Raw genomic sequence first — 27,425 nt, forward strand, 5'->3', positions numbered from 1 at the left:
GAGGGTCATTGAAAATTTTAGCAGGGTCATGAGATGCTGAAATAAAATTGCAGAGACAATTCATTCGTAATGAGAAGGGTGCATTGTTAGACCCTACTACTAGATTTTGCCTCAAAACTAAATAGTTACAAAATCTCCAGTGCCCAGATATGGTGTAATTATTTAAGAAAAGTGATTTGATTTTTAACCAGTTTTCCAGAGGGTAGACTTGTGTGGTCCATTAAACTTGGCAGGACTGTCAAATGATGGGTTAGAGAGAGATTAGTGACATCAGATTGTCAACCTATGGTTAGGGGTTCTTTAGCAGGGTAGAGTTCTTGACATTCTGCCGTAATTAACTACAACTCAGTTTGTTGGTAAGTTGTAAGGTTTTCTTCCCCCTTGTGTCTTTTATCTTTGCTTAGAACAGCTAGCTCTGAGACCCAGTATGTCTCTTGCTCTCCTGCTTTACCCCTTTCCTCATTGCCTTTTCTGTTCTGTCTGAGACATAAGTCAGTTTCCCTGGCCCGATTTCTACATTGTTCCTGGCCCACCTACTTTGCCTACCTGTTTTGCTAAAGCCCTAAGACCATCCTTTCTCAGGGCTCCTGGTTCATGTAATTTAGCAGAAAATAATTACCCTGTAGGTAACATGTATAGGTAAACAGTCCTGAGATATATTTATAAAATGATAAAGGGGTCTACTGAATTAGAGGATACGAGGTGCTCAGACTTTCTTGCCTTCCGCCTTTGATTCAGATGAATGATAAAAGGCCTGTCTTCCTGCTCCAGAAAGGGTCATGTTTAAAAGTTTGTCATCCAGACAGCTCAGGGCCTTCAGAATGATCTCTGGCTTCCTCCCTGTTTTATTGTTCTGGGTGGTCTGAGTTGGCTCCTTGCCAGGATTCATGCTTCTCAGTGAATAAAGTGGGAAGTTTTCAGCTGACTTCACCACCTAGGAAAAATAATAAAGGGGAGGAGGAGGAGGAAGAACATGGGCATTACGGAACACCATTCTATGGCATGAAACTGCTGGAACATTTGCACTGGAGAATGAATTGTTCATTCATTTATCCTTGATTTTGCAAACTTTTATTGAGTCCAGGCATTGCTGTAAGTCCTGAGGGGTACAGCAATGGATGAGACATGGACCTTAGCTAAGAGATGGATAGCAAATAAATAAACAGATAGATAAATAAGATATATTTGGGCAGTAACCAGTCTATGAAAGAAATGCAATAGGGTGGTACAATGAGGGCATTTGGTCCTAGAAGGCCTCTCATAGGAGGCAAGATTCAGGTGAAGACCTGAAAAAATGAGAGAAGAATGTGGATATATGGATAAGAGAAATGCTTAGGGTATGTGAGGAACAGCAGGAAAGCTAGTGTAGCTGCGGCAGCATACTTAGATATAAAGTCCAAGAGATAATTTGAGGCCAGATCTTGTACATCATCCCAGGCTATGGTGAGTATTTTAGGTCCTACTCCAGCCTTGATGGGAAGCCATTGGAAAGGTGTGGGCAGAATTTTCCTGGTCTCTATCACTTGATTCTCATTCTGGTTCCCAAACTGACACGCCTGTGTGAATTTGAGTGAGCTCTCGGTCTCTTAGTTTGCTGTTAGGTAAGATGTGGATAATGATTCTTATTCCCGATTGACACTGAAACATTTAGTTGTTGGTTGCAAAGGACTTGAGGCCTTCAGAAAAAAGGTGTGATGCAAAGTAATTACCACTGGTCTGTCACGAAAGTCATGTTTTCTGATTTTCCTTTGGGTTCCACATGAGAGATTTAGGCTACTCCTTTGTTCTGTGAAGGGCACCTTAAAAGTGTCCCAGAAGTTGAAACCTAACATATGTCATAGAATATTAGAATGAGAAGAGATGTTATAGATCTGTTGAAGTGGAGTCTGATTTATACAGAAATGACTTCTAAAAACTTCTTTACTACACAAACTGTGTTGTTTTTTTTTTTAGCTTGCTGGAAATTGCTTGGGGGAGGGTGGCCCCTAGCCTAGGAAGGCTGCTGTGTTACTCATTCAGCTTTAATGAAATTATTTGTATATCATAAAAAATGATCTTACAGCTCATCTAGTCTGATCCTGTCATTTTACAATGGAGGAGAATGAGAGAAAAGCAGAGTTTTGAGGACGATCCCACTGCTGGGTGAAAATCAAGATCATACGACTTGCAGGCATCTGCTCTCTCCCCAGATTCATGAGCGACCTACCTCAGTGTCACATTTAGACATAATTACAATGTTACAGGAAGTGATTTACTGTAATTTCAAGTCCCTTTCCGTCTCTCTTATAATGATGTGCTTGGCTAATATTGGAAGTAGCGGCTGCCATAAAACGTCTTTGCTTGGTGAGGCAGCTATACATGAAAAAATCTTTTCAGACTATAATTTGACTCTGTGCCACAAATATTTGCTCTGCATTTTCCCTTCCCTGCCCCCCTCTTTGTTGCTGGCTATAGACTTTGCAAGTGGATTGCACAGACTATACCATTAAGTTTTAGATTTGATCAGTATTCAAAGTTAATCTGGTTGTAACTTTTTCATACTAATTTTTGCTTCAAAAATGTATTTTAATTTTTTCATAGTTACTATGACTTTTTAAAAAGTAGTATTTTGTTCACTTACAATAAGCTCAGTATGTAATTTTAGGTGTTCTGATTCCATCATTTTATTTTTATTTTATTTCTTTTAAGATTTTATTTATTTATCTTAGAGAGGAAGGGAAGGAGAGAGAGCGAGAGAAATATATCAATGTATGGTTGCCTCTCATGCATCCCCTGCCGGGAACTGGGACCTGGGAACTGGCCTGCAACCCAGGCATGTCCCCTACTGGGAATCCAACCACGATCGTGTGGTTCACAGGCCCGCACTCAATCCACTGAGCTACACCAGCCAGGGCCTGATTCCATCATTTTAATAATAGATGTGAATAAACCATTGTCATGAAAATAACCAACTATATATATATATATATATATATATATATATATATATATATATATGTGTATATGTATACTTACCCTTATGACTAATATTTCTTTGTGTATCAGTGTAGATTTCTTCTACATATTTCTTCTATAAATAGCTCCAGTAAACTTAAATGTGGGTGAATCAAATATGAGAACATATGTATGTGCTACACACATACACACTTTCTGTAACTTTGTATCCTAATACAGTAATATTTACTTCATTGGCATTGAAGAACAAAGTGATGTATTTTTCCTTGGACTCCTTTCTGTTGATACAACATAGCCTACATGGCCACTCCCTGAAATAGAAGCTGTAGCATTTACTAGTCTAACCTGTTAGGGTGTTCTTCCCACTGGTATATTTCTGTCATTGCAAAATCAATGATGTTGAAACAACTGCAAAGTGACTGCAAGCTGATTACTTCTATTTTACTGGTTTTCCTAAAAAGAAGTGCGCCTTAATGTATTTCTATATTTTCTTTGCTTGTGCTATGGAGAAATAAATTGTTGGTATTTAGGTACTTTGCTAGAGGTAAAATAGTTTTCAAGAATGATCTTGCGGTATGCAGAAACACTGTACCTCCTCGCACAACCAAATTTAAGGACAACAAAGATTTAGAAACAAAAACACAACCAAAACAGAAAATTGAATGGTTCCGAAGTCCTACAACAATGAGCCATTCATCCAGACAGGTAAGAGGGGCACAGTCAGCAGCCAGTGAAGAGGGGTCATGGCAGGAAAAAGCTGTGGCTGCCGGACCAATCCAGGATGCGGTTGGCAGATCCCAGGTGTGGGGTGGCCCAGTGAGGGTGCAAGGCAGCTGACTGACCGTGGTCACACATTCATGCGCAGATAAACCAGGTGGAAAAACGGACAGTGAGACAGACCGTGTGACACAGGGCCCCAGCGCTGGGAAATAAAGCCTTCTAGAAGCACCAATTGAAAAAACTTTCGAGGGTTGAGGTGCCGGGAGAGGCTCCCAGCCTCACAGGAGAGTTCATTAGAGAAACCCACGGGGTCCTAGAACTCACACAAGCCCACCCACCCAGGAACCAGCACTGGAAGGGCCCAATTTGGTCGTGGAAAGCGGCAGGGGGACCAAAATCCGAGAGAGCACAGAACAAATGCCATCGCTCCCTCTCTGACCCCGCCCCCAGTCACAACCCAGTGACTGGGTTGACTCACCCTGGGGAACACCTAAGATTTCACCCCTCATACATAACAGGTGCAAACAGACCAAAATATTACGGCTCAAGCAGAAAAACAGCTCAAAGCCCCAGAGCCAGTACTTGTAAGCGACCAAGAGATAGCCAACCTATTGGATGCACAGTTAAAACCACTGGTGATCAGGATGCTCACAGAACTGGTTGATTTTGGTCACAAATTAGATGAAAAAAAAATGAAGGCTACACTAAGTGAAATGAAGCAAAAGGCATAGGGAACCAATAGTGATGGGAAGGAAACTGGGACTCAAATCAATGGAGTGGACCAGAAGGAAGAAAGAAACATTCAACCAGAACAGAATGAAGAAATACGAATTCAAAAAAAATGAGAGGCTTAGGAACCTCCAGGACATCTTTAAACATTCCAACATCCGAATTATAGGGGTACCAGAAGGGGAAGAGGAAGAGCAACAAGTGGAAAACTTACTTGAACAAATAATAAAAGAGTACTTCCCCAAGCTGGTAAAGGTAATAGACTTCCAGGAAATCCAGGAAGCTCAGAGAGTCCCAAAGACGTTGGACCCAAGAAGGAACACACCAAGGCACATCATAAGTACATTAGCCAAGACTCAAATGAAGGAGAGAATCCTAGAAGCAGCAAGAGATAAGGGGACAGTCACCTATAAAGGAGTGACCATGAGACTGTCAGCAGATTTCTCAAAAGAGACCTTCCAGGCAAGAAGGAGCTGGAAAGAAGTATTCCAAGTCATGAAATCCAAAGACCTACATCCAAGATTGCTCTATCCAGCAAAGCTTTCATTTAGAATGGAAGGACAGATAAAGTGCTTCTCAGATAAGGTCAAGTTCAAGCAGTTCATCATCACCAAACCCTGTTATATGAAATGTTAAGGGGACTTATCTAAGAAAAAGAAGATAAAAATATGAACAGTGAAAGGACAGCAAACTCAACAGTTATTACCAACCACACCTAAAACAAAAGCAAACTAAGAGGACAGCTAGATCAGGAGCAGAACCATAGAAATGGAGATCACATGGAGGGTTAGCAACAGGGGAGGGGGAGGAGGAGAAAGGGGGAGAAGGTACAGAGAATAAGTAGCATAGATGGTAGGTAGAAAATAGACGGGGTGGGGGGAGGACAAGAATAGTATGGAAATGTAGAAGCTAAAGAACTTTTGACACATGGACATGAACTAAAGGGGGGAATGGGGGGAAGGGGTGTGCAGGGTGGAGGGGAATGAAGGGGGGAATGGGACAACTGTAATGGCATAATCAATAAAATATATTAAAAGGAAGAATGACCTTGCCAAATAATACTCTTCATAATTACACATCTTAAAATAGAGATCATAACTGGATAATTGGATGGGTGATTGAAAATGGCTATCTTAAATCTGAAGGTGAACTTCTACAAATAAGACAATATGCATTGGAATGCAGTTCCTCACCAAAAGTGTATTTCCTAGTCTTTCTTGCCATTCTTTGAAATGTTTTTAGATCCACCATCCTGGACAATTTTATTATAACAAGTGCTTGACATAGCTTGGAGTTTGTGGCTTATTGAAAGAAGTATAGATTCATCAGAGCGTTCAGAATCCTCTTTTATCACCTCCTTCATCAGGTCCAAGACTCTCTTGAGCGTAAAGTAGATGGGTAGCATGATTCAGTCTGGGTTTTTGTTCTCCTTTTCCCCAATTCCTGTGGCTTTTGCTGGGAGTTGTAGTAACGGGCTATTTCTTAACTGTTGTTAATCCCCAGCTGCAAAGGAATGGCACAATCCCATTGGGCCTGTTGACTCAGATCTCAGCATTCAGGGCATTCAGCAGTTGTTAGGTAACCAATAACTCTCAGTGAGTGCAGTATAGGCTGGACTTTGTAGGGACACTGTGGTGGCATAGACGAATGCAGTAAGATGTGCAGGTGAGATATATGGTAGGCTATGATAGAGTGGCGTGTTTATGTATGTATACATTTATGTTTACCCTTGGATTTGTGGTGATGTGATAGCAATGATAAGATACCAATCATGGTTTGCAATTAAATAAGAAAAGGATGCTATAGTGAAATGGATGGTGATTCAGATACAAAAATACCTGATAAAGTTTAACATGTTAAAACCTCTTCTCTGGATATTTGATTAACTAAGTAAATTACTTCAAACTCTCCATTTAAAAAAAGGAAGATAATTATAATTCCTAAAAAATTCTCAAGAGTTGTCTGAAGATTGTCCAGATATAATGTCTGTGGCAAGCTTTTCAAGGTTTTTAGTTCAAAGAAACTATTCAAATGCAATGTATATGTAATAAATGTGTCATTGCTGTTGTTTTTCTCATAGGTATTCAAGAGACGGTATTTTTACTTAACTCAGCTTCCTGATGGTTCATATATTCTCAATTCCTATAAAGATGAAAAAAATTCAAAGGAATCTAAAGGTTGCATCTACTTGGATGCCTGCATTGACGTTGTTCAGGTAGGGCTGTAGAGGTAATATTTCTTTTTTTCAAAATGAGTTACTGATCAAATCTTAAGAACCTCAGTATTCTTCTCTCTTGGTTAATGACATCTCACCCACCAAAATGTTCAGACTATACAACTCGATTTTTCTGCATTTAGCTCACTCTCTGTGTGTGCCAGTATTCAGGTGTTTATTCAGGCCCTTGAGGTCTGGCTCCCAAGGGCCTCTTGAATCTATTACCATTTTTCTTTTCAGAAAGTTTTTATCCTCACCCAAGAACATGCTTATTGATTTTATAGAGAGGGGAAGGGAAGGAGAGAGGGAAGAGAAATACTGATGTAACAGAGAAACAACACTCTGTTGCCTCTCATACACTCCCTGACCTGGGACCTGACCCTGCACCCTCATTATGTACCCTGATCAGGAATTGAACCCATGACCCTTTGTTTTACACAACAATGCTCCGACCAACTGAGCCACAATAGATAGAATTCTTTTGCCATTTTTCCATTGTCACTGCCATTCCTCTGATTATCTGTTTTCTCCTCTCTTGCTTAAATGGGTTAAGAGAGCTTAAAGCCTTGCCTTCCTGGTTTCTCATTTGTTGTACTGATCCACTGTATCTTCCTAAGACATAGATAGGGTCCTTAACTTGTCTACCCCAAACCTTTGTCTCTTGATTTATTATTGTCTTGCAGAGTGAGATCCGAAGCTCTTTCTATGGCAAGCCCATAGTTATTGGGCCTTATCCTGCTTTCTATCTTTATCCCTCCTGTATCCCCTTATACATTCTGTGGTCTAGTCGTACCAGTCTAAGCCCTCCACAGAGCATCACATATATGTGCCTTTCTTACCTTTGTTTCTCTGCCTGATCTATAATTGCTCCTTCTGTTCCTGTTGTTGGAATGTTATCTTTTAAGGCTCAGCTCAAATGGCATATCTACTGTGAAACATTGTCTGTTTCTTCCTCACCCTCATGCCCAGCAAGTGAAATTAAACTCTACCTCCCCCGTGAGACCACTTTGGTTTTTCCTCTATTATGCTCTACTTTGTGAATCATACACTAAATTCTGGGTAGTTCGGCACATTCACTTTTAGACTATGGGGACCATATCTTAATCGCATTTGTGTCCTCTATAATAATTAGCAGTGTTTTGCACACAGCAGTGACTTAACTAATGTTTGCTGATTTGAATTACTGAGGGGGCATGGGTAAAGGTGGGGTGGGACAGGGTAGAGAGACAATCTAAGTAGGAAGTCAATTGACCAAGACAAAGGAGCCATTACTACAGAGCCAGGGTGGCATCTTCAACTAGAAGGAGCACTGGGCTGATTAGGAGGCACGAGATGTGGGTTCAGTGGCCTCACCCTATCTGACTCTTAGTTTTCAAAACTATAAAATGATGTCTGTTTACCTGATCAAATGAGATTATCGTAGGATCAAACAAAACACAACTTGTAAGAATATGAAAATTTATGTTATTAGAAGGTGATTGGTATATGTGTCCACATACATAAGGCTTTCTTATCTTACTGAAGGAAAGAGGGCACGCACAAATAACAGAATTCCTCAGTGAGCTCTCGTCCGGACTGACCTTTGTGTATTGTGTTCCTGGGTTCTGCTTTCCTCATCTATTTATGACCCCCCCCCTCGCAAAAATTGTCAAATATATAAAAAAATCTCTGTGACTTGCTACAGCAGTTTAGTGTCATCCTTTACTATACTTTGAAGATGAGAAGGAGGAAGTTTCTTGGCTCTTTCTTGAATAATGACTACGTAGTGGAAAATTGTTGATTCATGAACCTTTCTTAAAACTAATACTGAGGTGTTTTGGAGATGGAGTGTGCTATTTCTTTGGTCTTGACAGAGAAGGTGGTAAACATAAAAGAATGTCATCATGTTTGAGGAAAGAGAGGCTTTGCCTAGTATTCAGCATTGGTCATTTCCATATTTTTTACTGGGAGCCACAATTTAATGTGAATCAACTACAGTTTTCTCTTATGCATATTTTACATACTAAAGTGAATTAGGTATTGATATTGCATTTTGTGGTATGTTATAAAGCAAGGACCAGATTCATTTCAGGTCACATGTAAGCTTGTTTTAGAGGGCTGATTTTGAAAATTTGTAAATATGCAAGAAAAACTTTAAGCCGCATGGAAATGGTAAAGCATTTGCTTACTTTTATGTCGCAGTTTGGTTATCTAAATGTGATGGATGGATGTCAAAAGCCCTTAAATGATAATACCCACTTAACAAGTAGTATTTCATGCCAACTTCATGCATATACCACTGTGCTTAGTACTGAGAGAACAGAAAAGATGTGTTTGGCATAGTCATTCATCATCTTGGAGTTTCTAAAGAAGCAATTCTTTCACAAAAGTATTGATGTACCTATGTGTTTGCTGTGCTGAGGTGGAAATAAATAAACTTAATGAAATCTAATATTAAAAGAGCAAAAACTAACTGAACATATGCTTTCTTTTTCCCTCTAGTGCCCCAAAATGCGCCGTTATGCTTTTGAACTCAAGATGTTAGATAAGTACAGCCATTATCTCGCTGCTGAAACAGAGCAGGAGATGGAGGAATGGTTGATAACTTTGAAAAAGATTATCCAGATCAATACTGACAGTTTAGTGCAAGAGAAAAAGGAGACAGTAGAAACAACACAAGGTCAGCATTTTTTAATGATTCATTATTGTGGTAAAGTTCTTGTCTTTAATTCATGAACATGTCTGTTGTGTAGGGTGAATATAGAACTCATAATCTGGAAGGTTGACCTGCTTCTTCAGTAAAAGTGACGATGGAGGTTGATAGATATTTTTTAAGAGTCGATTCTGCATCGGCTCTGACACATGATATATAACCAAACTAAAATGGCTAGGGAGTTCATGGCAGATTTTCAAAAGTCCATTAAAGTTTTCTCTGTGCTTTCATAATCAAAATTCTTTGCAGTAAATCTCATAGGAGAGGATGGGGTGGGGGAGAGACACTTAGGGCATTCCTCTCAGGTGGTTAGTGATGGTCTGTATGGTTTGGAACATCTGCTTTGAATGAATTTGTAGATGATGAAACTAGCAGCCAAGGAAAAGCCGAGAACATCATGGCCAGTTTGGAAAGGAGCATGCATCCGGAACTGATGAAGGTACATCTTTCTTATGGCAACTTGCCTTCAACTAAGACAGCTCAGGATTATCTGTTAATGTTTTCATTCTGGATTCCATTTGGCAATGCCATTTTTTCTTTTTTTTTTCTCAGTCCTTTCACTCCGGCCAATGTCATTTTGAAGTTAAAAACTATAGCACATCAGTACAACAGGTAGAGATTTGAAAATGAAAGTTACATTGCAGAAGTTGGACTTGTACAGTGCCAACTAAAAGTTTGGAAATTATTTTTTTTCCTAGATGCCAGGAAGTACTTCTAGATTGTTGTGACTTTAATAATTGTGTTTGCTGCTACTTATTCAGTTTAATTATAGTCACCCTTCAGTGTCCTTATGGGATTGGTTCAGGACCCCAGGGGATAACCAAAATCTAAGGATGTTCAAGTCCCTCATATAACATGATGTATTTGCATTTAACATACACACACCCTCTTGTATGCTTTAAAATCACCTCCAGATTACTTAGGATACCTAATACAATGTAAATACTATGCAAATATTTGTTATACTGTATTGTTTAGGGAATAATGACCAGAAAAAAGTCTGTACATGTTTAGCACAGATGCAGCCATTGCAGGACTGATTACATAGTACGCTTCAGCAATGTTGGAATGTTTTAAAAAATATTTTTGATCTGTGGTAGGTTGACTCTGCAACTGCAGAACCCATGGATATGGAAAGCTGACTTTAAGTCACTCATAAAATGAATATTCTTCTTTCAAGGGGTTGTTGATACCGATTGAACAGAATATTCAATCTAATGATTTGTATATGTTAATTTCATATGCAAATCATACTCTATATGTAAATGCATATGTATATAAACCATCAGATAAAGATTTTGGTGAACACATATAATTTGTGCCAATTGCTCCACTCCGTGGAGTTTGAAATGAGCTAAATTGTGAAAGAGTAGAGGTGATTATCACACCTGTGTTAGTAAGGGTACATACTTTACTCTGTGGACTCTACTACTATAGATTAGAAGGTTTAATAATGCATTTATTATTTAAGCCCATGTCAAACCTATTTAATTTTACTTATTTGTCCTGGACAACTAAGCTACACAATTTTAGAAGTTACTTCTAATATTTTAAAATTATTATCCTCTTACGCTTAAACAATATTTTTCAAAATGTCAAATATACTCATGATCCCCTAATCTAGCCTTTGTATGATTTTACAGATTTTGACAGATCCCCTCTGATCTGTCATTCCAGACCGTGCAGTCCCTATGTCTTTGCTAAGGTGACAATCAGAATTGTATACAAATTCTATGGCTAGCACCATGGATATGTGTGTTTATTTCTCTTCTGCACCCCAAACCTCTGGGATCCTTTTTTTTTACTGCTATGGGTTGAACAATATCATTGATGTTATGAGAGGCACATAGGGTCCAAGAGCCTGATCTGTAGCTTGTTGTGCATCGGAGTGACAGTGACTGTCCACCAGGCAAGCATTCTTTATCAGTCCTATGGATGTGGGAATGGTCCATTTTTGAAGCTGTAGCAGATTGCTAGTATCACAGAAACTATATATTTAAGTGGTATTTAATACTGTTTTGAAGGAAATAAAGTAATGTTTGGTGTGTATGTGCATATATATAAATATATTTTTAAAAATTTGTAGTATGGAAGAGAAACTGAACAGCTAAACAAACTCAGTAGAGGAGATGGAAGACAGAACCTCTTTTCTTTTGATTCGGAAGTTCAGGTATTGATAATCTGTTTCTTTAAATAATCCTTGAATTGTTGCTTATTTGGAAAAGTCGACACCTGTAAAATGTTGAAATCACTGATTTTTGTGCCCCTGTGTGACACTGATTGCTTTATATTTGTCTTGTTCACTTTGAGCAGGTAGCTTAACAACTAACTTCACTCAAGAGCACTGTCACCTATGCAGATAGTTTGGTGCCAAATACATATGGTGTTCCTTCTCAGTTCTATATATACCTTTCACATCTTCTCATGCCTCAAAATGGATAAGTTAAAGAATTCTTTAAAGATGGTGTTGGTGCTCTTTTAACCTATTAGGGATAGTTGTGGTCTACTGACAGTGAGTATCTGCAGTATAAAGAACACCATCAGGTCATAGGACACAGGTGATTTATTTTCCACTTTTGATGGAGGCCTGTAAAACTGGGCTAATTTTCATGTCTGGCTTAATTTCACTTTAAATGGAAAGTGGTGCAGAGAAGAGCAAGTTTGTGTGCATGTGTATTTTAACTTTCTTCATGAAAATAAGGTACTTTTTGAATTAACAGATATGCAGTCAATATTTCATTTTATGATATTTTCTAATTAAATTGCTGATTTGTTTAAACAGAAAAAATTCTCCAGTATTTAAGTTTATTTTTCCTAATGGAATGTGTTTCATGAGAAAATGAAATTATTTGATGGGAGACAAATTTTTTTCTTTTTACTTTGTCTACATGTGATTTTTAATTACAATCTTTGGGGGTTTTGGAAATAGAAAAATATATATTATGTAAATAAGAATTACTGTTCTCTCAGTGAAAATATAAAATGATTTGGGGAAGACTGATTTGGTGTTTTCTTTTTGCTTCATACAGTTTCCTAATTACAGTTTTTTTTTATTTGAAATGGTAAAATAATGCAGAAAATCTTTCCAAATAATTTTACTTTCTCATATAGTGTTTTTCTTATTTGGAGAAAATTAGGTTTGAATGTTTCATCTTTCCTTTTTTCCTCCCATATCATTATTATATTGCATATGTAAGTTATATTACTAAAAAAGTATAAAGTATAGTATAGGGAATGTTAGTTGTAAGATATTCATTCTGAAATTTCCTTGTTCCAAGCATGTCTGAGCCTTTGATCACCCCCACCCCGCCCCATGATTGGGCTTTAATTGGACATGTCAGCTCCTTTCATGGTATACAAAGAAGCCAATTGACTGTGGTTGAAATTCAGTTCAGCATCTTTAAAAAAAACTGTGGTGTGGTGTTTTTGTGGTCATGGAACTAAACTGATTTCGTGTTTGAATTACTTATCAGTGAGCTACAACATGACAGAAAAATTCACAGTTGTGATGAAACTTTAAGGACACAAAAAGTTGAATTGAATGTCAATTATGAAAGGCAGTCTAAATACAAAGAAATCCATGTTGTATGAGTTGAGTACCTTTACTAGGCATAGTGCCATTGTATAATAGCAGCCTTCTCTTTTGGCCACAGTTCAGTGTTTACAGATACGCTTTCCATCACTGACCTTGGAGAATAAAGAAACACTGACTGACTGAAGGGAATGGCTCCAACTTTGAACTACTGGGGAAGGCCACATGTCCCGATGTTTGCGCTCACAGGCTGCAGAAGGGAGAGGACTTGGGGCTGGGGTGGTTTAGTCCAGTGTCTCTGCACATTCCAATGTCTGAGGAAGATAGCAAGGAGAGTTGATAAATGGGCGGAAATTAGAACTGATCTCCACGGCAATGACTTGCCTCCTCTGGCTCCACTGATAGATACGAGTTCAAGGGGGAGCTGTCTCGGCCCAGACATTTCTATTCCTATCATAGATAAATAGACTCGGGGAGGGAGGTATTGTGCTTTCAGGTATGCATATAATATTTTAGGCTCTTTTAAGGAGGATTTTTGTTAGTGATACAGGCTGGGTCGGAATGGCTATAATTATCCAAGATTCTCCAGGCACATTACCTGTTTTGGCTTGAATTACTTAGGCAATTGAGAAGAATTTTTGTGGTTCTTGGCTTGAGTTTTCAACATTGGCAGTATTTTCTGCTCAGATTTACCCCAATCATTTTCCCCCTAGCATGTCTCTGGTCTTCATGAAAGTATTTTAAATTGACCCACAATCTATACTTTTCCTCCCACTTGTGAACAGAATGTGAGTCTGTTTGGACATTCAGAATGAACAGATAAACTTAGAATGCCTGTGCTCTGTGAGCTGAGGAGGAGGATCCTGTGAGTTTGTTTTGGGAGGGACACATTCCTCCCCTGCTGAGAGGAATTCCTTGTCTCTCAATATCTTTGTTTATAGAAAGTTCATAAACGTTTAAAAATTTTGTATACCATAAATGTATACATATGTGTCTATACATATATATAATCTGTGGCACCCTCGGTATATCCCCTAGCTCTGTTAGAAGCAGCTGAGCTCAGTGTTTATCACTTTCCTAAATGGACACATCTCCCTCTGCTCACCATTTAAACATAGGTGGTCACCGGGGTTTCAGCCTTGTTTTCCTTCTCAGACTGTTTTCCACTGACTCCCAAATCCAGATCTCCAACCCAGACCTCTCCTGTTTCTCCAGCCCCTTACTCACAACACCTCAAACTGAACTCATCTGTACTCATTTTTCCCCATGTTTGCTATTCAGCTTTATTTTGCAGTTAATTTCATAACATCACAGTCTACTGAATCTTCCAAGTTAGAGGCCATTGTGTAATTCTTGATTCCTTCCATGTCCATTCATGTCAGTTTTGCCTTCTGTACAGCTTATAAAAGGAGCAAAACGCCTACTGTCCTTGAACATATATTTTGTGGGGAAGACACAATGAACAGCTAAGTAAATATTTAAAAAGTATTGTTAGAATACTGAATGAAGGAAAGGGAGTAGACTCTCAGAGTGGGTGCAGTTTGTTTTTAAATAGAATTAAGGGAGGTCTTTGTGGAAATACCAATTGAATAAAGTGAAGGGAGTAAGCCATGTGTCTATCTGGGGAAAGAGGCTTCCTGACAGAACATCAAATCTAATGTCCTTGAGGTGGGAATGTACTTTGGATGCTAGAGAAATAACTGAAGATGCCAGTGTGCCTGGAACACAGGGTGGTAGGGGAGAGGAGGCAAGAGTGGTAGGAGATGAAGTCAGGGGAGTTGGGGGAGGTAGGAAGTCATGACATAGGGCTTTGTAGGTCATGGGACAGACTCGTGACTTTCCCTCTGCCTTAGATTAGCTTCTCAAAAATCCCCCTCCAGAATTTCTTTATCATTGTTTGAATCTTAGTCTAAGAGCTCTACATAGGCTTGTTGAATGAAAAAAATAATAAGGATTCAAATGAAAAATGGACAGGGAAATGTTAGATTCTGTAAATTTTACTGTAGACCTGTATTAATATGAATCTTTTTTTTGCAAATGATTATCTATTTTGTAGAGATTGGACTTTTCAGGAATTGAACCTGATATAAAGCCATTTGAGGAAAAGTGCAATAAACGTTTCCTGGTAAATTGCCATGATTTAACTTTTAACATCTTGGGTCAAGTTGGAGACAATGCAAAAGGACCACCCACAAATGTATGTATGACTTTTCCTTCTACCTCCTTTAAACTGCTGTGTTAAAGAAACACCTTTTTTTGTTTTGTTACTGAGAACTAATTAACTGGATGTGAATTCCTTGCTACATGTTTGGATACATTTGAGATGGAAGAATTTCATATGTCTTTCTTTTGTCAAAATAGGAATATGTGTTCATCTTAACATTTGTGAAAGTTTTATGTATTCAAAACAGCAGGTAGAGAAGGCTCTTGACATCCAAGAGGGACGTATCACCAGAACCTAGAAAGTCCTCAGATTTGGGAATTCTATTAGAGACTATGACTTCTGTGAAATTGGTTCAGAGCCATCAGTAATGAACACCAGAGCCGTGCAGGAGCACAGATGCTATGCAGTCAGCTAGCCTTACTCACTGTTCTCACAGTGAATTCATTTTGTTCTGCACAGAAAATCCTAATTATTAGCTATCACTGATCATTTGAGTAGCTCAGAAATACTTGAAACTATAAATGTAAAATTGCCAGACAGACTGCGTTTTTACTGACTAGAGAAATGATCCCTGAAAGTATAGTCTTCAGACTGCATTTTAAATCCATCCTTATTTTTCGGTTCTGGTTTTATCTTTGAAACATATCTACAGTGATTTATTCTCTCACAGTGTAGCTGAAATTTACTAGTAGATTTTCTGTGTGTAAAGGGTTAATCTTTATGCCATCTGGCATGAAATCTCTCTTTGTGACCAGCTTTCACATGCCATCTGTAGAGAGGAATAGTGTCTTCCAGAGCTGCTGATGGGGCAACAGAGCTTTTGTCATGTAATTTGATGTTGAGTGATATTAGCTCTTAGGAAATGTATAATCCAGTAAGCTGTAACATTCCGAAAGGAAAGATTTATTTCTCATCCATACTATTGGCATTATTTGGGGGTAATGTCAATAAACCTGTATAATATTAAGTTTTATTTATAAAACAATTGGTATCTTGCAAATTTGACCTGATTTCTACCTATCGCTTACAAAATTTTATAACTTGTGGAATTATTTATACCTGACAAAAGTTAAAATTTGATAGCCTCTTATTTAGAATGTTCTTTCTTATGTGCAAATGAAGTATAATGGAATTTTAGCTAAATACTGAACTCAGAATGGAGCTGTAATCACAGAAACTTGAAGAATAAAATAATTATTTTGTAATCTGTGTCCCTTCCCACACTCCATCTGAAAAAAGTTTTAATTCAAAAATGGAATTCTCTTTATTCCCAGGTTGAACCCTTTTTTATCAATCTTGCCCTATTTGATGTAAGGAACAATTGTAAGATTTCAGCTGACTTCCACATAGACCTGAATCCCCCATCTGTTCGTGAAATGCTCTGGGGCAGTTCAGCCCAACTAGCCAGTGATGGAAATGCAGAGTCTTTCATTCATGGAATTGCTGAATCTCAGTTACGCTACATAAAGCAGGTAACGAATGATCTCTCAGTCTTGATAGTGCCTTCAGAGTAAGAAACAGAAACCCCCTTGGGTTATTTCATTGTTTCAGCCTAATGTTTTCATGGGTATTCCTATTTCTTGTAAGGTCTGTGTATAGATGTTTTCCTAGTGACTGAAGTTGGGGGCAAAACTTGGAAATCAGCAAATAAATATGCTAGTAAACATTCATAAAGTATCATTTCCATTAGGATCATGATGCAATTCTCAAAAGAAGTGTCGTATGAGATGGAGTGCAGGTAACATGGGAACACAGAGACAGACACACACAAATACACAGACACACCACACATGCACACTCACCCATACCCATGTGCATTCTTCTGAGCAACGCAATAGGCACCTGAAAAGCTTGTTTCTTTGAAGAAAAGGTGACCCTACAATAACCTCCCACCCCTAATTCCCATTTCATTATGAACAGATAGTTTTAATCGAGCATAAAGACTCCTTATACAAGGAGCTCTGTTTGAAACGTAATGAGAGGGAACTGCTTGTGTCACAGCTGTAGGTCTGCTCTTCTTTCCTATCTGGTGCAAAGAATCCCCTTTAGAAAGAGCCTGACAGTTCCCTGGCATTTTGACCTCTGACCAGACTGGCAGCTATAATAGGTTAGACAGAGCAGAACTGATTGCCTCCTAGACATTTGGAGCTGAAAGGAAACTATAGATTGTGGCAAAGAATCAAAGTAGGAAGAACAAAGCTCACATTGTGAGGAGATTTATTCCGCCCCCCCCCCCCAAAAGTGCCTTTTTTCCTGATTACAAAGATAAATACATTATGTAGAAAATTCAAACAGTAAAAAAGGTATAACATGGTAATTATTAACATTTTGGCAAATGTTTTCTAGACAACTCTGTTGTATATATGTAAACACATAATGTTTGTATAAGACTATACATAATGGGGGGTGGGCTGGGATGAGAGTAAAAGACAGACAACTGTACTTGAACAACAAATAAATTTTAAAAAGACTATACATAATGTATATGATTTATGCTATTTTTGAAAGATTTTATTTATTTATTTTTAGAAGGGAAGGGAAGGAGAGAGGGAGAGAAATATCAATGTATGGTTGCCTCTCATGCGTCCCCTGCTGGGAACTGGCCTGCAACCCAGGCATGTGCCCTGACTGGGAATCGAACCGCAATACTCTGATTCGCAGTCCCACACTCAATCCACTGAGCTACACCAGCCAGGGCTGATTTATGGTATTTTATACCTACTGCATTCATTTAACATAATGGTTATCTTTTTATATCAATATTTCTAGATAGTCACATTCTTAAAGGCTAATATGCTACATCAGTGATTTAGCTAATTAGCATATTTCTAATTTTTGGATATCATAAATTATATGCCATTGAATATCTTTGTATGTACATGTTAGCTTGTTTGCTGAATTATCTCCTTAGGATAAATTTTATGTTTGGAGGGTTGCAGATCATACTCCCTGATACAGACAGACTGCCACGTGCTGGGGAGAAACTTGCCATGTGCTATCACTGCCCTGTTCACTTCCCTGCCCTGTCTCTGTGTTAGAGAGGTTTTTTTAATACTTGGGTTTTTTAATTTTTTAAAAGATTTTATCTTTATTTACTTATTTTTAGAGAGGGGAAGGAGCAAGAAAGAGAAGGAGAGAAACATCAATATATGGCTACCTCTCACATGGCCCACCCCCGGGCCCTGGCCTGCAACCCAGGCACGTGCCCTGACTGGGCATCAAACCAGCGACCCTTTGGTCTGCAGGCTGGTGCTCAATCCACTGAGCTACACCAGCCAGGCCATGTGCTAGAGAGTTTTGACAGCTTTCCCCCTCATTATCTGTTGTCCCTTGTTATTTTATGGCCCCTTAGTGTTTTTTTAAGTTTTCATTATCCTTACCTGAGCACATTTAAAAAATTTCTTTTAGAAAGAGAGAGCAAGGGTAGAGGAGAGAGAAAATAATGACTGGCTGCCTTCTTATACACACCCCAATTGGGGCTCGAACCTGCAACCTGGGTATATGCCCTGGACTGGAGTTGGAACCTGCAGCCTTTCAGTCCACAGGATGACCCCCCTTCCAACTGAGCCACACTGGCCAAAGAATGGTCCCTTTGTCATGTGGAATATAGTTGTCTCATATGTGTGTATTTCACACAACAGGCTCAGCTTCTAAAAGAAAGCTTGAGCGAGTTCAGTGTTATAAATATTTGAGAACTTGCTGTTGAATTGTATGTTTAAAATTTCTTGTACAATATTAAATAAGTCCTTCTAATCCAACAATATATTTACTGAATTGCTTCAGTTTACTTAGATTCAATCAGGCAGTTTAAATTATGCTTCTAGGTGTCATCCCACTTGTAATCTAAGTCAGAAAGAAAATGAACATGTTCTCAGTATCCCCTGTGTGCCAGAATTTTCCACTGGTGTCTCGTGGAATTGTAATACGCTTGTGAAATGGTATAATTATTGCTGTTTTGCAGATGAAGAAAGTGCAAATGTGGGAGATTAATAAGCAAATTGTCCACCATTTCAGAACCAGTAGTAGTGCAGGCAGGATTTGAACCTAGGTCTGTTTGAGAGACCTCAAACGCAGAATGCAATGAAGTGCTAAAGTATACAACATAATGGTGGTAGGTAAATTTGTAATGTGTGGAGGGATCAGTGGTCAGGAGTTAAGTGAAAATATCCATGGAAGGCGTGGGGCTTGAGAGAGGCCTCAAAGGAATAGATGAAAGCTGGACACTTGACAATGATGGGCAGTGGCCTCAGATGGCTTTATCAGTTGAACCATTTTTCAAATCAAGTAATGATACCACCAAATGGTCATTTACTCCAAATAGCTGAACATTTTATTTGGAAGAAGTCTTTCTCTCAACTTCTTTCCATTTAGGAAGCAGTGCTATGTTGAGGAAGACTCAGTGTTAGCAGATCTCAGCTCACCTGTTTTACAGCAATAACAATTCAAGCACTTAACTATTTCTGATGTATTTGTCTAGGGATTTGTGTGTATGGTCAGTTAACGCTCATAGCAGTTCAGTAAAATAGGTAGGTACTATTACTATCCCCATTTTACACATGGGGAAACCGAGGCACAGAGCAGTCAGGTGGCTTGCCCAAAGTAACAGCTAGTAAGATGGGGAACAGGACCTGAACCTAGGTCTAGCAGGCTCCCTAAAAAGCCCAGGTATTTGCCCTTATACTTTATTGCTTTCATGTCACCTAGAGAAAGGAAAGCAGCCCAGTTCCCCAGCAGTCCTAGACCAGGCTGTCTGGCAGCCCATTCCCTTCCAGCAAGGCCATTTAAATGGTCGCATTATCTATAGGAACAGGCAGCTTCCAGGGTTTGCTGCATGGTGGGTATTTTGGGGCCATTCTCAGCTGTCCCCATCTGCTCCTCAGTCTTTCTCTCCAGAGGCTTCCTGAGTGAGGAGCAACAGGGTGACCACAGAAATGGAGGAAGTTGGGTCCATCCAGTAGTTTTTCTTCCCTGATACCAGACAGTTACTATGATCGCTTTACTCTCAGGATCTTGGCAGTTTCTTCCCAGGTGCCCTGACAGACCTCAGTGCCCATGTCCCCCAAGTTTAAGTTGGGGTTGTAGGGGAGCTGCTTAGTCTTGGGAGTCTGCTTCCCTGTTGTTCTGTGGGCTCCCTGCTGGGGGGCAGTGGTTGTGGGGTTGGTGAAAGGGTGGTGGGCTCATACCACCAAATGCCTTGCCATGGCCTAGGCTAGGGGCTCTGTAAGTGCTGGGAACTGGGTGGGACCTGACTGGTTCTTTTGACGTAGGGGGCATTGAAGGTAAGAATCAGCCTGTAGCGGGGGGCGGGGGGCAGCTATGAGGAAGAATATAAGGTGCTGGTCTACATAATAATTTTCAAACTGCATAACAAAAACTAAATCATGCTATAGAAAGTCCTCCTTTGTAACAGCTAAAGAGCTGTAAAGGTAGAAAACAGAGGATCCAGACCACCTCATTTTCTTCCCTTGCAGTTTATTGCAGAGTGCTAATATAGATGCAACAGAGGTTACAGGGGTTTTCTGTGAATGCATGTTGAACGGCCATGCCATCCCTTGTCCTGCTCAGCTCTTTCCAAATGTAATATCCTCCAAACAGCCTGTTAGTTGATTGTGTCTGTTGTTTAAAGGAGCCCCACACAAAGGAATTCAAGTGGAAAAATCCATTACTGGTACTCTACCAAGTTTTGTTTTTCTATTTGGTATATTACCAATTGTGCTAAGATAGTGCTTTCCAGTTTCCAAAACATTTCAAACACATTATCTCATTTGTTCTAGATAGAACCCTCAGAGTAGACAAGGCAAAAGAGAAAAGTGAGTGCAAGATGCTAATTCTTTCCACAGTCCAACAGCTTGTAAGGATCCCAGGTGGATGGCTGACCTGGGTTTGAATTCCCAAGCAGCAAGCACGGAATGAAGCAGTTAAAGGAGCCCATTTCCTTAGGTCAAATTCTGGCTCCACCGTTTACAGATTTAGGCAAGGCACATCATCTCTGCGTCTCAGGTTTCTCATCTTTGAAATGGGAATGACAATGGTACTAGCTACTGAACAAGCTTCCCATATGGATTAAATGAAGTCGTGCACATTAGGCACCTCGTTATTACTACAGTGGCCCAAAGCAATTGAAGGTTACAGAACTGTGTTTTCAGGATAGCCAGGAACATGCTGCTCAAGCTGTGAGGTATGGTTGGCAAACTGACTCATGTAATTTCAAGCTTACCAGTTGTCACATAACTGTGCTAGATGATTTTCATGCATTATCTCAGTCTTTGTAAAAACCCTCAAAGCAGGTTCTGTGAAAAACATATTTTAAAGATTAAAAAATGGACACTTAGAGCCCTGGCTGGTGTAGCTCAGTGGATTGAGCGTGAGCCTGTGAACCACACGATCACGGTTCAATTCCCAGTCAGGGCACGTGCCTAGGTTGCAGGCCAGTTCCCAGCAGGGGACTCATGAGAGGCAACCATACATTGATACTTCTCTCCTTCCCTTCCCCTCTAAAGATAAATAAATAAAATCTTTTAAAAAAATGGACACTTAGAGCCCTGTCTGGTGTGGCTCAGTTAAATCACCATCACATACACCAAAAGGTCGCAGGTTCCGTTCCTGGTCAGGGCACATACCTATGTGCGTGGGTTTGGTCCTTGGTCAGGATGCCTAAGAAAATAAACTGATTGATGTTTCTGTCATACGTTGATGTTTCTTTTCTCTGTCTCTGTCTCTCTCTCCCCTGCCTCCCCTCCCATCTAAAATTAATAACCATGTCCTTGGGTAAGGATTAAAAAACAAACAAAGAAATTGAGACTTAGAAAGGTTTATGCAGAAAGAAAATGGATGAAGACAATTGCGACCAGGGTTTCCAGGTTATATATCCCCTGCTATGCTGCCTCTCAGCCTTGAGGCCCCTGCAGCCAACATCTTCCGCTACGAGTCTGGATGACAATGGTAATACTGATTACTGCTGCAGCTAACGTCCATTGAGTCCCTATGGTTCTCCATCTCCAGTACTCTCAGCATTTCCCCACACTGATGCTAGTAAGGAGTATTGTAATCTGAAATGATTTGGTAATTGATAAGACCAAGTTGCTTTCACTTATCACTTACTGCTGCCCCCACTAGCAGCCACATGGTACTGAGCAGACATGGTGGGCCTAGTCCAGCACAGACAGCTTTCTAGGTTGGCACACCTTCTCTGGCCCTCCCCAGAGCCCTGGAACGCAGGTTATTTCCAGTTCACAGATGAGGATGCTGAGGCACAGAGATGTTCTTTAACTAACCAGGAATTCCATTGTAGGGGGACACTCTCCGAAATGCAAGCATGAGTGAATCCAGGAAGCCCACTGTGGGTTGAGAGTCTGGCCCTCCTTTCCGAGCAGGGTGTATTACTACCCTTCAATAAAGCGCAAAAGAAAAAACCAACAAGGTTTGGATCCTCTGTATTCTACATTGAAAGCCCCAGAGGTCTTTACCTGTCACAAAGGAACACTTTAAATAGGATGATTTAGTTTTCATTACATAGTTTGAAAACTGTTATATAGATCAACACCTTATCTTCTTCCTCTTAGCTGCAATCAGTATTTTTTAAATATATATTTTATTAATCACACTATTACAGTTGTCCCATTTTCCTCCCTGTATTCCCCTCCGCCTTGCATGCCCCCTCCTAACTGCATTCTCCTCCCTTAATTCATGTCCATGGAACATACATATAAGTTTTTTGGCTTCTCCATTTTCTATACTGTTCTTAACCTCTCCCTGTCTATTTTGTACCTACCATTTATGCTTCTTATTTCCTCTACCTTTCCCCCATTCTTCTGCTTCCCCTCCCCACTGATAACCCTCCTTATGATCTCCATTTCTGTGATTCTGTTCCTGTTCTAGTTGTTTGCTTAGTTTGTTTTTCTTTTTTTAAGATCAGTTTTTGATAGTTGTGAGTTTGTTGTCATTTTACTGTCCATAGTTTTTCATCTTCTTTTCCTTAGATAAGTCCCTTTAATGTTTCATATAATATGGGCTTGGTGATGATGAACTCCTTTAACTTGACCTTATCTGAGAAGCACTTTATCTGCCCTCCCATTCTAAATGAAAGCTTTGCTGGATAGAGCAATATTGGATGTAGGTCCTTGCCCTTCATGACTTTGAATACTTTCCAGCCCCTTCTTGCCTGTAAGATTTCTTTTGTGAAATCAGCTGATAGTCTTATGGGAACTCCTTTGTAGGTAACTATCTCCTTTCCTCTTGCTGTTTTTAAAATTCTCTCCTTCTCTTTAATCTTGGATAATATAATTATGGTGTGCTTTGGTGTGTGCTTCCTTGGGTCCAACTTCTTTGGGACTCGGAGCTTCTTGGAAGTCTATTTCCTTTGCCAGATTGGGGAAGTTTCATTATTTTTTCAAATAAGATTTCAATTTCTTGCTCTTCCTATTCTTCTTCTGGCACCCCAATGATTCAGATGTTGGAACATTTCAAGTTGTCTCAGAGGTTCCTAAGCCTCTTCTCATTTTTTTGAATTCTTGTTTCTTTATTCTGTTCTGGTTGAATGTTTATTTCTTCTTTCTGTTCGAAACCATTGATTTGAGTCCTGGTTTCCTTCCTGTCACTGTTGATTACCTGTACCTTCCCCTTTATTTAACTTTTCATAGCCTTCACTCATCCCTTTATTTTGTTACTATACTCCACCAATTCTGTGAGCATCCTGATTATCAGTGTTTTGAACTATGCATCTGATAGGTTGGCTATTTCTTCATCACTTAGTTATATGTTTTTTCTGGAGCTTTGATCTGTTCTTCATTTGGGCTATTTTTTTGTATGCACATGCCTGTTACATCATAAGGGGCGGAGCCTTACCTATTTGTCAGTGCAGGGCAACCCATGACGCTGATGCTGAGTTGTGGTGCTGTATGTGGGTGAGACGTCCAAAAGGGAACAGTGCCGCTTTCTGGGCTCTTGGCTGGCTTTCATTCACTTCCTCCACTACCCACAAACAAATTGCGTCCTTCTGGTGCTGATTCCCGGGTGGGTTGTTTTGTGTTCGTTCTAGGATCCAGTGAGGCTGGGAGTTTCTCCCACTGCTGCCTCAACTCCCATAGGTGTTGTCAGTGAGAGGTTTTAAGGCTTTATTTCCCCGAACTGGATCCTGGGTTGTGAGGTCTGCCTTGCTTGCCAGTTGTTTCTCCTCATTTATCTGCTCGCAAATGTGGGACCACCTGCTCTGCCAGCTGCTACCCCACCCAGTCCACCAGCCAGCGCCTGGCTGTGAGTCCTCTACGCCCTGTCTGCCCGACTCTGTCCCTCCTACTGGTCTGGATGAATGTTTCTTCTTTAACTCCTTGGTTGTCGGACTTCCATACGGTTTGATTTTCTGTCAGTTCTGGTGGTTTTTTGTTTTTAAATTTGTTGTTGCCCTGCTTGTGGTTGTGGGAAGAGCAAAGTGTATCTTATTTACCTGTGTCTCCATCTTGGCCGGAAGTCCTAAAGGAGGGTTGTCAGACTCATTTCCACCGGGGACCACATCAACCTCCCGTTGCCTTCAAAGGGCCAGATGTAATTTTAGGACGGTATAAATGTAACTACTCCTTAACTAGGGCCAAGGAACTCTACATTCTGCCCTTTGTAGGCAACCATCAGGCTGATGTGGCCCCTGGTGAAAATGAGTTTGACACCTCTGCACTAACGTTTATTTTGCAATCAGTATTAATTGAGAGTGAATTGCTCTGGAGTTACATGCAGCTATATTTAAAAATGCTTGTCCAGTGCTATTTGAGAAATGCCAATATTTTAGCCCATGCCAATTAAACCAGACAGTACACATTGTATTAATTAGGTTCAACAATGCACCTTGCAAGCACAGCTAAACACACGAAGCTGTGCAGCAAGGGTGACAATCTTCACTTTGGAGACTAATAGATGTGAAGTTGGTAAGAAAATAGAAAATCCATTTTGGAAGGAACATCGGTAGGTTGGAAAACTGAAAGGCAATGCTATGTATTTCCAGTGTCCTAGGAATGATTCTGTGTTGACTACTAACATTCTATGCTAAACACACTGCTTGGAATCATTATTCAACAACTGTACGTACGAGGTTACATAAAAAATGTAATGGAAGTAATTTTTTCCCCAGGGAATTTTCTCAGTGACAAATCCACATCCTGAAATTCTCCTAGTTGCGCGGATTGAAAAGGTGCTCCAGGGAAATATTACACACTGTGCAGAGCCCTACATCAAAAATTCAGATCCAGCAAAGGTATTTATAAAGATTGTCTGTGAACATTTCAGTTTAATGTAGAATTTGCCTTCTACCGATATTCTAAATTTGATTGTCAATGATCCCTCAAAAAAAATCTCCAAAAACTTCCTTACTCACCATGCTATATATTCTGAAAATATTGTATACTAGCTACCTATGCATGCTAAACCTTGAACGTGCCTTTCTCTCCCTCTTCACTTATGTTCTGTTTACATGACAGTGTCATTTCTGCTGGCGTATCAAAATAAGAGCTAAAGGTTTTTCAGCAACATCTGTTCACTGACATTGTATCCTTAGCAATAACTATCTTTTTTCCCCCTCCCAGCTCTATGAGCAACCTTAGAATGTCAGATCTGTGAGGGTAAAGATGATCCACTTCCGTAGTTCTCAATTGCCAGTGTATACCCAAATTTACACCTGTATGAAGATGAAGTGAGGAAAGCAAAATAGCTATCTATTTATGAGAATCTAAATGTATTCAATTCAAAGGGCTTGCTATTTCGTAAACGTTACACCTATGCTTCATAAAATGTTAGTATATTAAATGGTAGGCATTTTTGTTGTTTCTTGTATTTAAATGGCAACATTAAAAGTCAGCAACCCATATAATCATCCAAATTTCTGGACCCTGAAATCTAAACTTAGGGAAATTATCAGTTGAATCCTCTGCTCTCCTTTTATAAATGAGAAAACTGGGGCCCGGAGCAGGAACATGTTCATGGCACAGACCATTAGCAGCTCTCCAGCTACTGGGTATTCATGAAGAGCCCATCTGTTCTATGTGGCATTTAGCTGTGTATCTAAATACTGTTTATGAAGTGGAAGATGCTGACGATACATGTGACCAATTTGTGAGGGAAAAAAAAGGCCTCGATATAGATAAAAGCTTCTAGCATGTGTATCCCTAAGGATAAACTGCAGCCAGCATTTCACAGCTGGTTGAGATTCTATAGGCAGTTAATGTCCTTTGTCATCTCGCAGTGTCTGTGCACACATTGGCTCCTGCCCACACTTAACTTAATTGTATTGACTCTTGGTCACTTGGCTTGTAGCTTGGGAGCAAAAAGGTCAACTATATCCAGTACAAACTTCTCCCAAGAATGACGAGCATCTGTCTGCTCACGTGTGAAAGGAGAAATACACATTTAAACAGCTTAGAAAAGTTTCTCAGTGGGAGTCTTTGGTCCGAAACGTGCCCTGTATCCATTTTGTCTGTCTTCACATATCTTGATGAAGGATATCCTGATGAAGTCTCTGTTAATGGAAAAACACAAAAGAAATACTTTAAGAAATACTGCTTTGGTCTTGAAAAGTGGGTAGGCGATGTGTGTTGTGTTTTATTTGTAGGTATTTCTATATATGTTTTTCTAGATTTTGATGTTTTATATTAAGTTGGGGAAAATAGTTTTGGGAGACTCCCTGGTAATTTGAACCAATATGAGCCTATTTTCTTATTTCTGAACTTAGACGGCCCAGAAGGTACATAGGACAGCCAAGCAGGTGTGCAGCCGCCTTGGACAATACAGAATGCCCTTTGCCTGGGCTGCCAGGTTTGTACATATGTAATCCTGACCGTTCTACTCATGCTTGTATATGAAGTAGAGGGATGTTCTCTTTGCCAGTAGCATTCAGCAGTTTGTTTGTGACAAGCCAGTTATATTTTGGCATTGACGTTTTGGGACACCTGGGATGTGTCCTAGTCCCTCTAGGCTGCTCTAACAAATTACTGACTTAAACAACAAGTGTTAAAGCCAAATGTTTGTGGCTTAAATAACAAACATTTATTTCTCACAATTCTGGAGGCTGGAAGTTCCAAAATCAGGATGCCAGCATTTGTTGGGTTCTGGTGAGGACTCTTTTCCAGGTTGGGGACAGCTGTTTCTTTCATGTCTTCACCCTGTGCAAAGAGAGTAGACAAACTCTCTAGCTTCTTTTTATAAGGGCACTAATTCCATTCCTGAGGGCTTTACCCTCATGACCTAATCACCCCCAAACGTACCACCTCCTCATATAATCATCTTGGGGATTAGATTTTAACACACGGACTTTGGGGGGGGGCGGGGTATAGAAACATTCAGTTTATTAATAGGATATAATAATTCATTTTCTTTGAATTTGCTCTGCATCAAAGACCCATTCATTCCTTTTTATGTCTTGCTTCAGGGAAATTTTCTT

General features: G+C 39.7%; 1 protein-coding gene across 3 annotated transcripts in view; it reads left to right on the forward strand.

Annotated features, from left to right (window-relative positions):
• The window catches only part of DOCK11 (dedicator of cytokinesis 11), a 197,707-nt gene that overhangs the window by 57,278 nt on the left and 113,004 nt on the right, over window positions 1-27,425 (forward strand). For all 3 annotated transcript variants that reach the window (XM_037050187.1, XM_037050185.1, XM_037050186.1), the window contains exons 7-14: window positions 6,485-6,619; window positions 9,101-9,278; window positions 9,671-9,750; window positions 11,398-11,481; window positions 14,900-15,040; window positions 16,282-16,479; window positions 25,125-25,247; window positions 26,718-26,800. In XM_037050187.1, the coding sequence (XP_036906082.1) occupies window positions 6,485-6,619; window positions 9,101-9,278; window positions 9,671-9,750; window positions 11,398-11,481; window positions 14,900-15,040; window positions 16,282-16,479; window positions 25,125-25,247; window positions 26,718-26,800 (1,022 nt within the window). The remainder of the gene's footprint in view (window positions 1-6,484; window positions 6,620-9,100; window positions 9,279-9,670; window positions 9,751-11,397; window positions 11,482-14,899; window positions 15,041-16,281; window positions 16,480-25,124; window positions 25,248-26,717; window positions 26,801-27,425) is intronic.

Source organism: Sturnira hondurensis, unplaced genomic scaffold, assembly GCF_014824575.4.
Source record: "Sturnira hondurensis isolate 20B ecotype Veracruz unplaced genomic scaffold, ASM1482457v3 Scaffold0006566, whole genome shotgun sequence".
NCBI classification, from domain to species: domain Eukaryota; kingdom Metazoa; phylum Chordata; class Mammalia; order Chiroptera; family Phyllostomidae; genus Sturnira; species Sturnira hondurensis.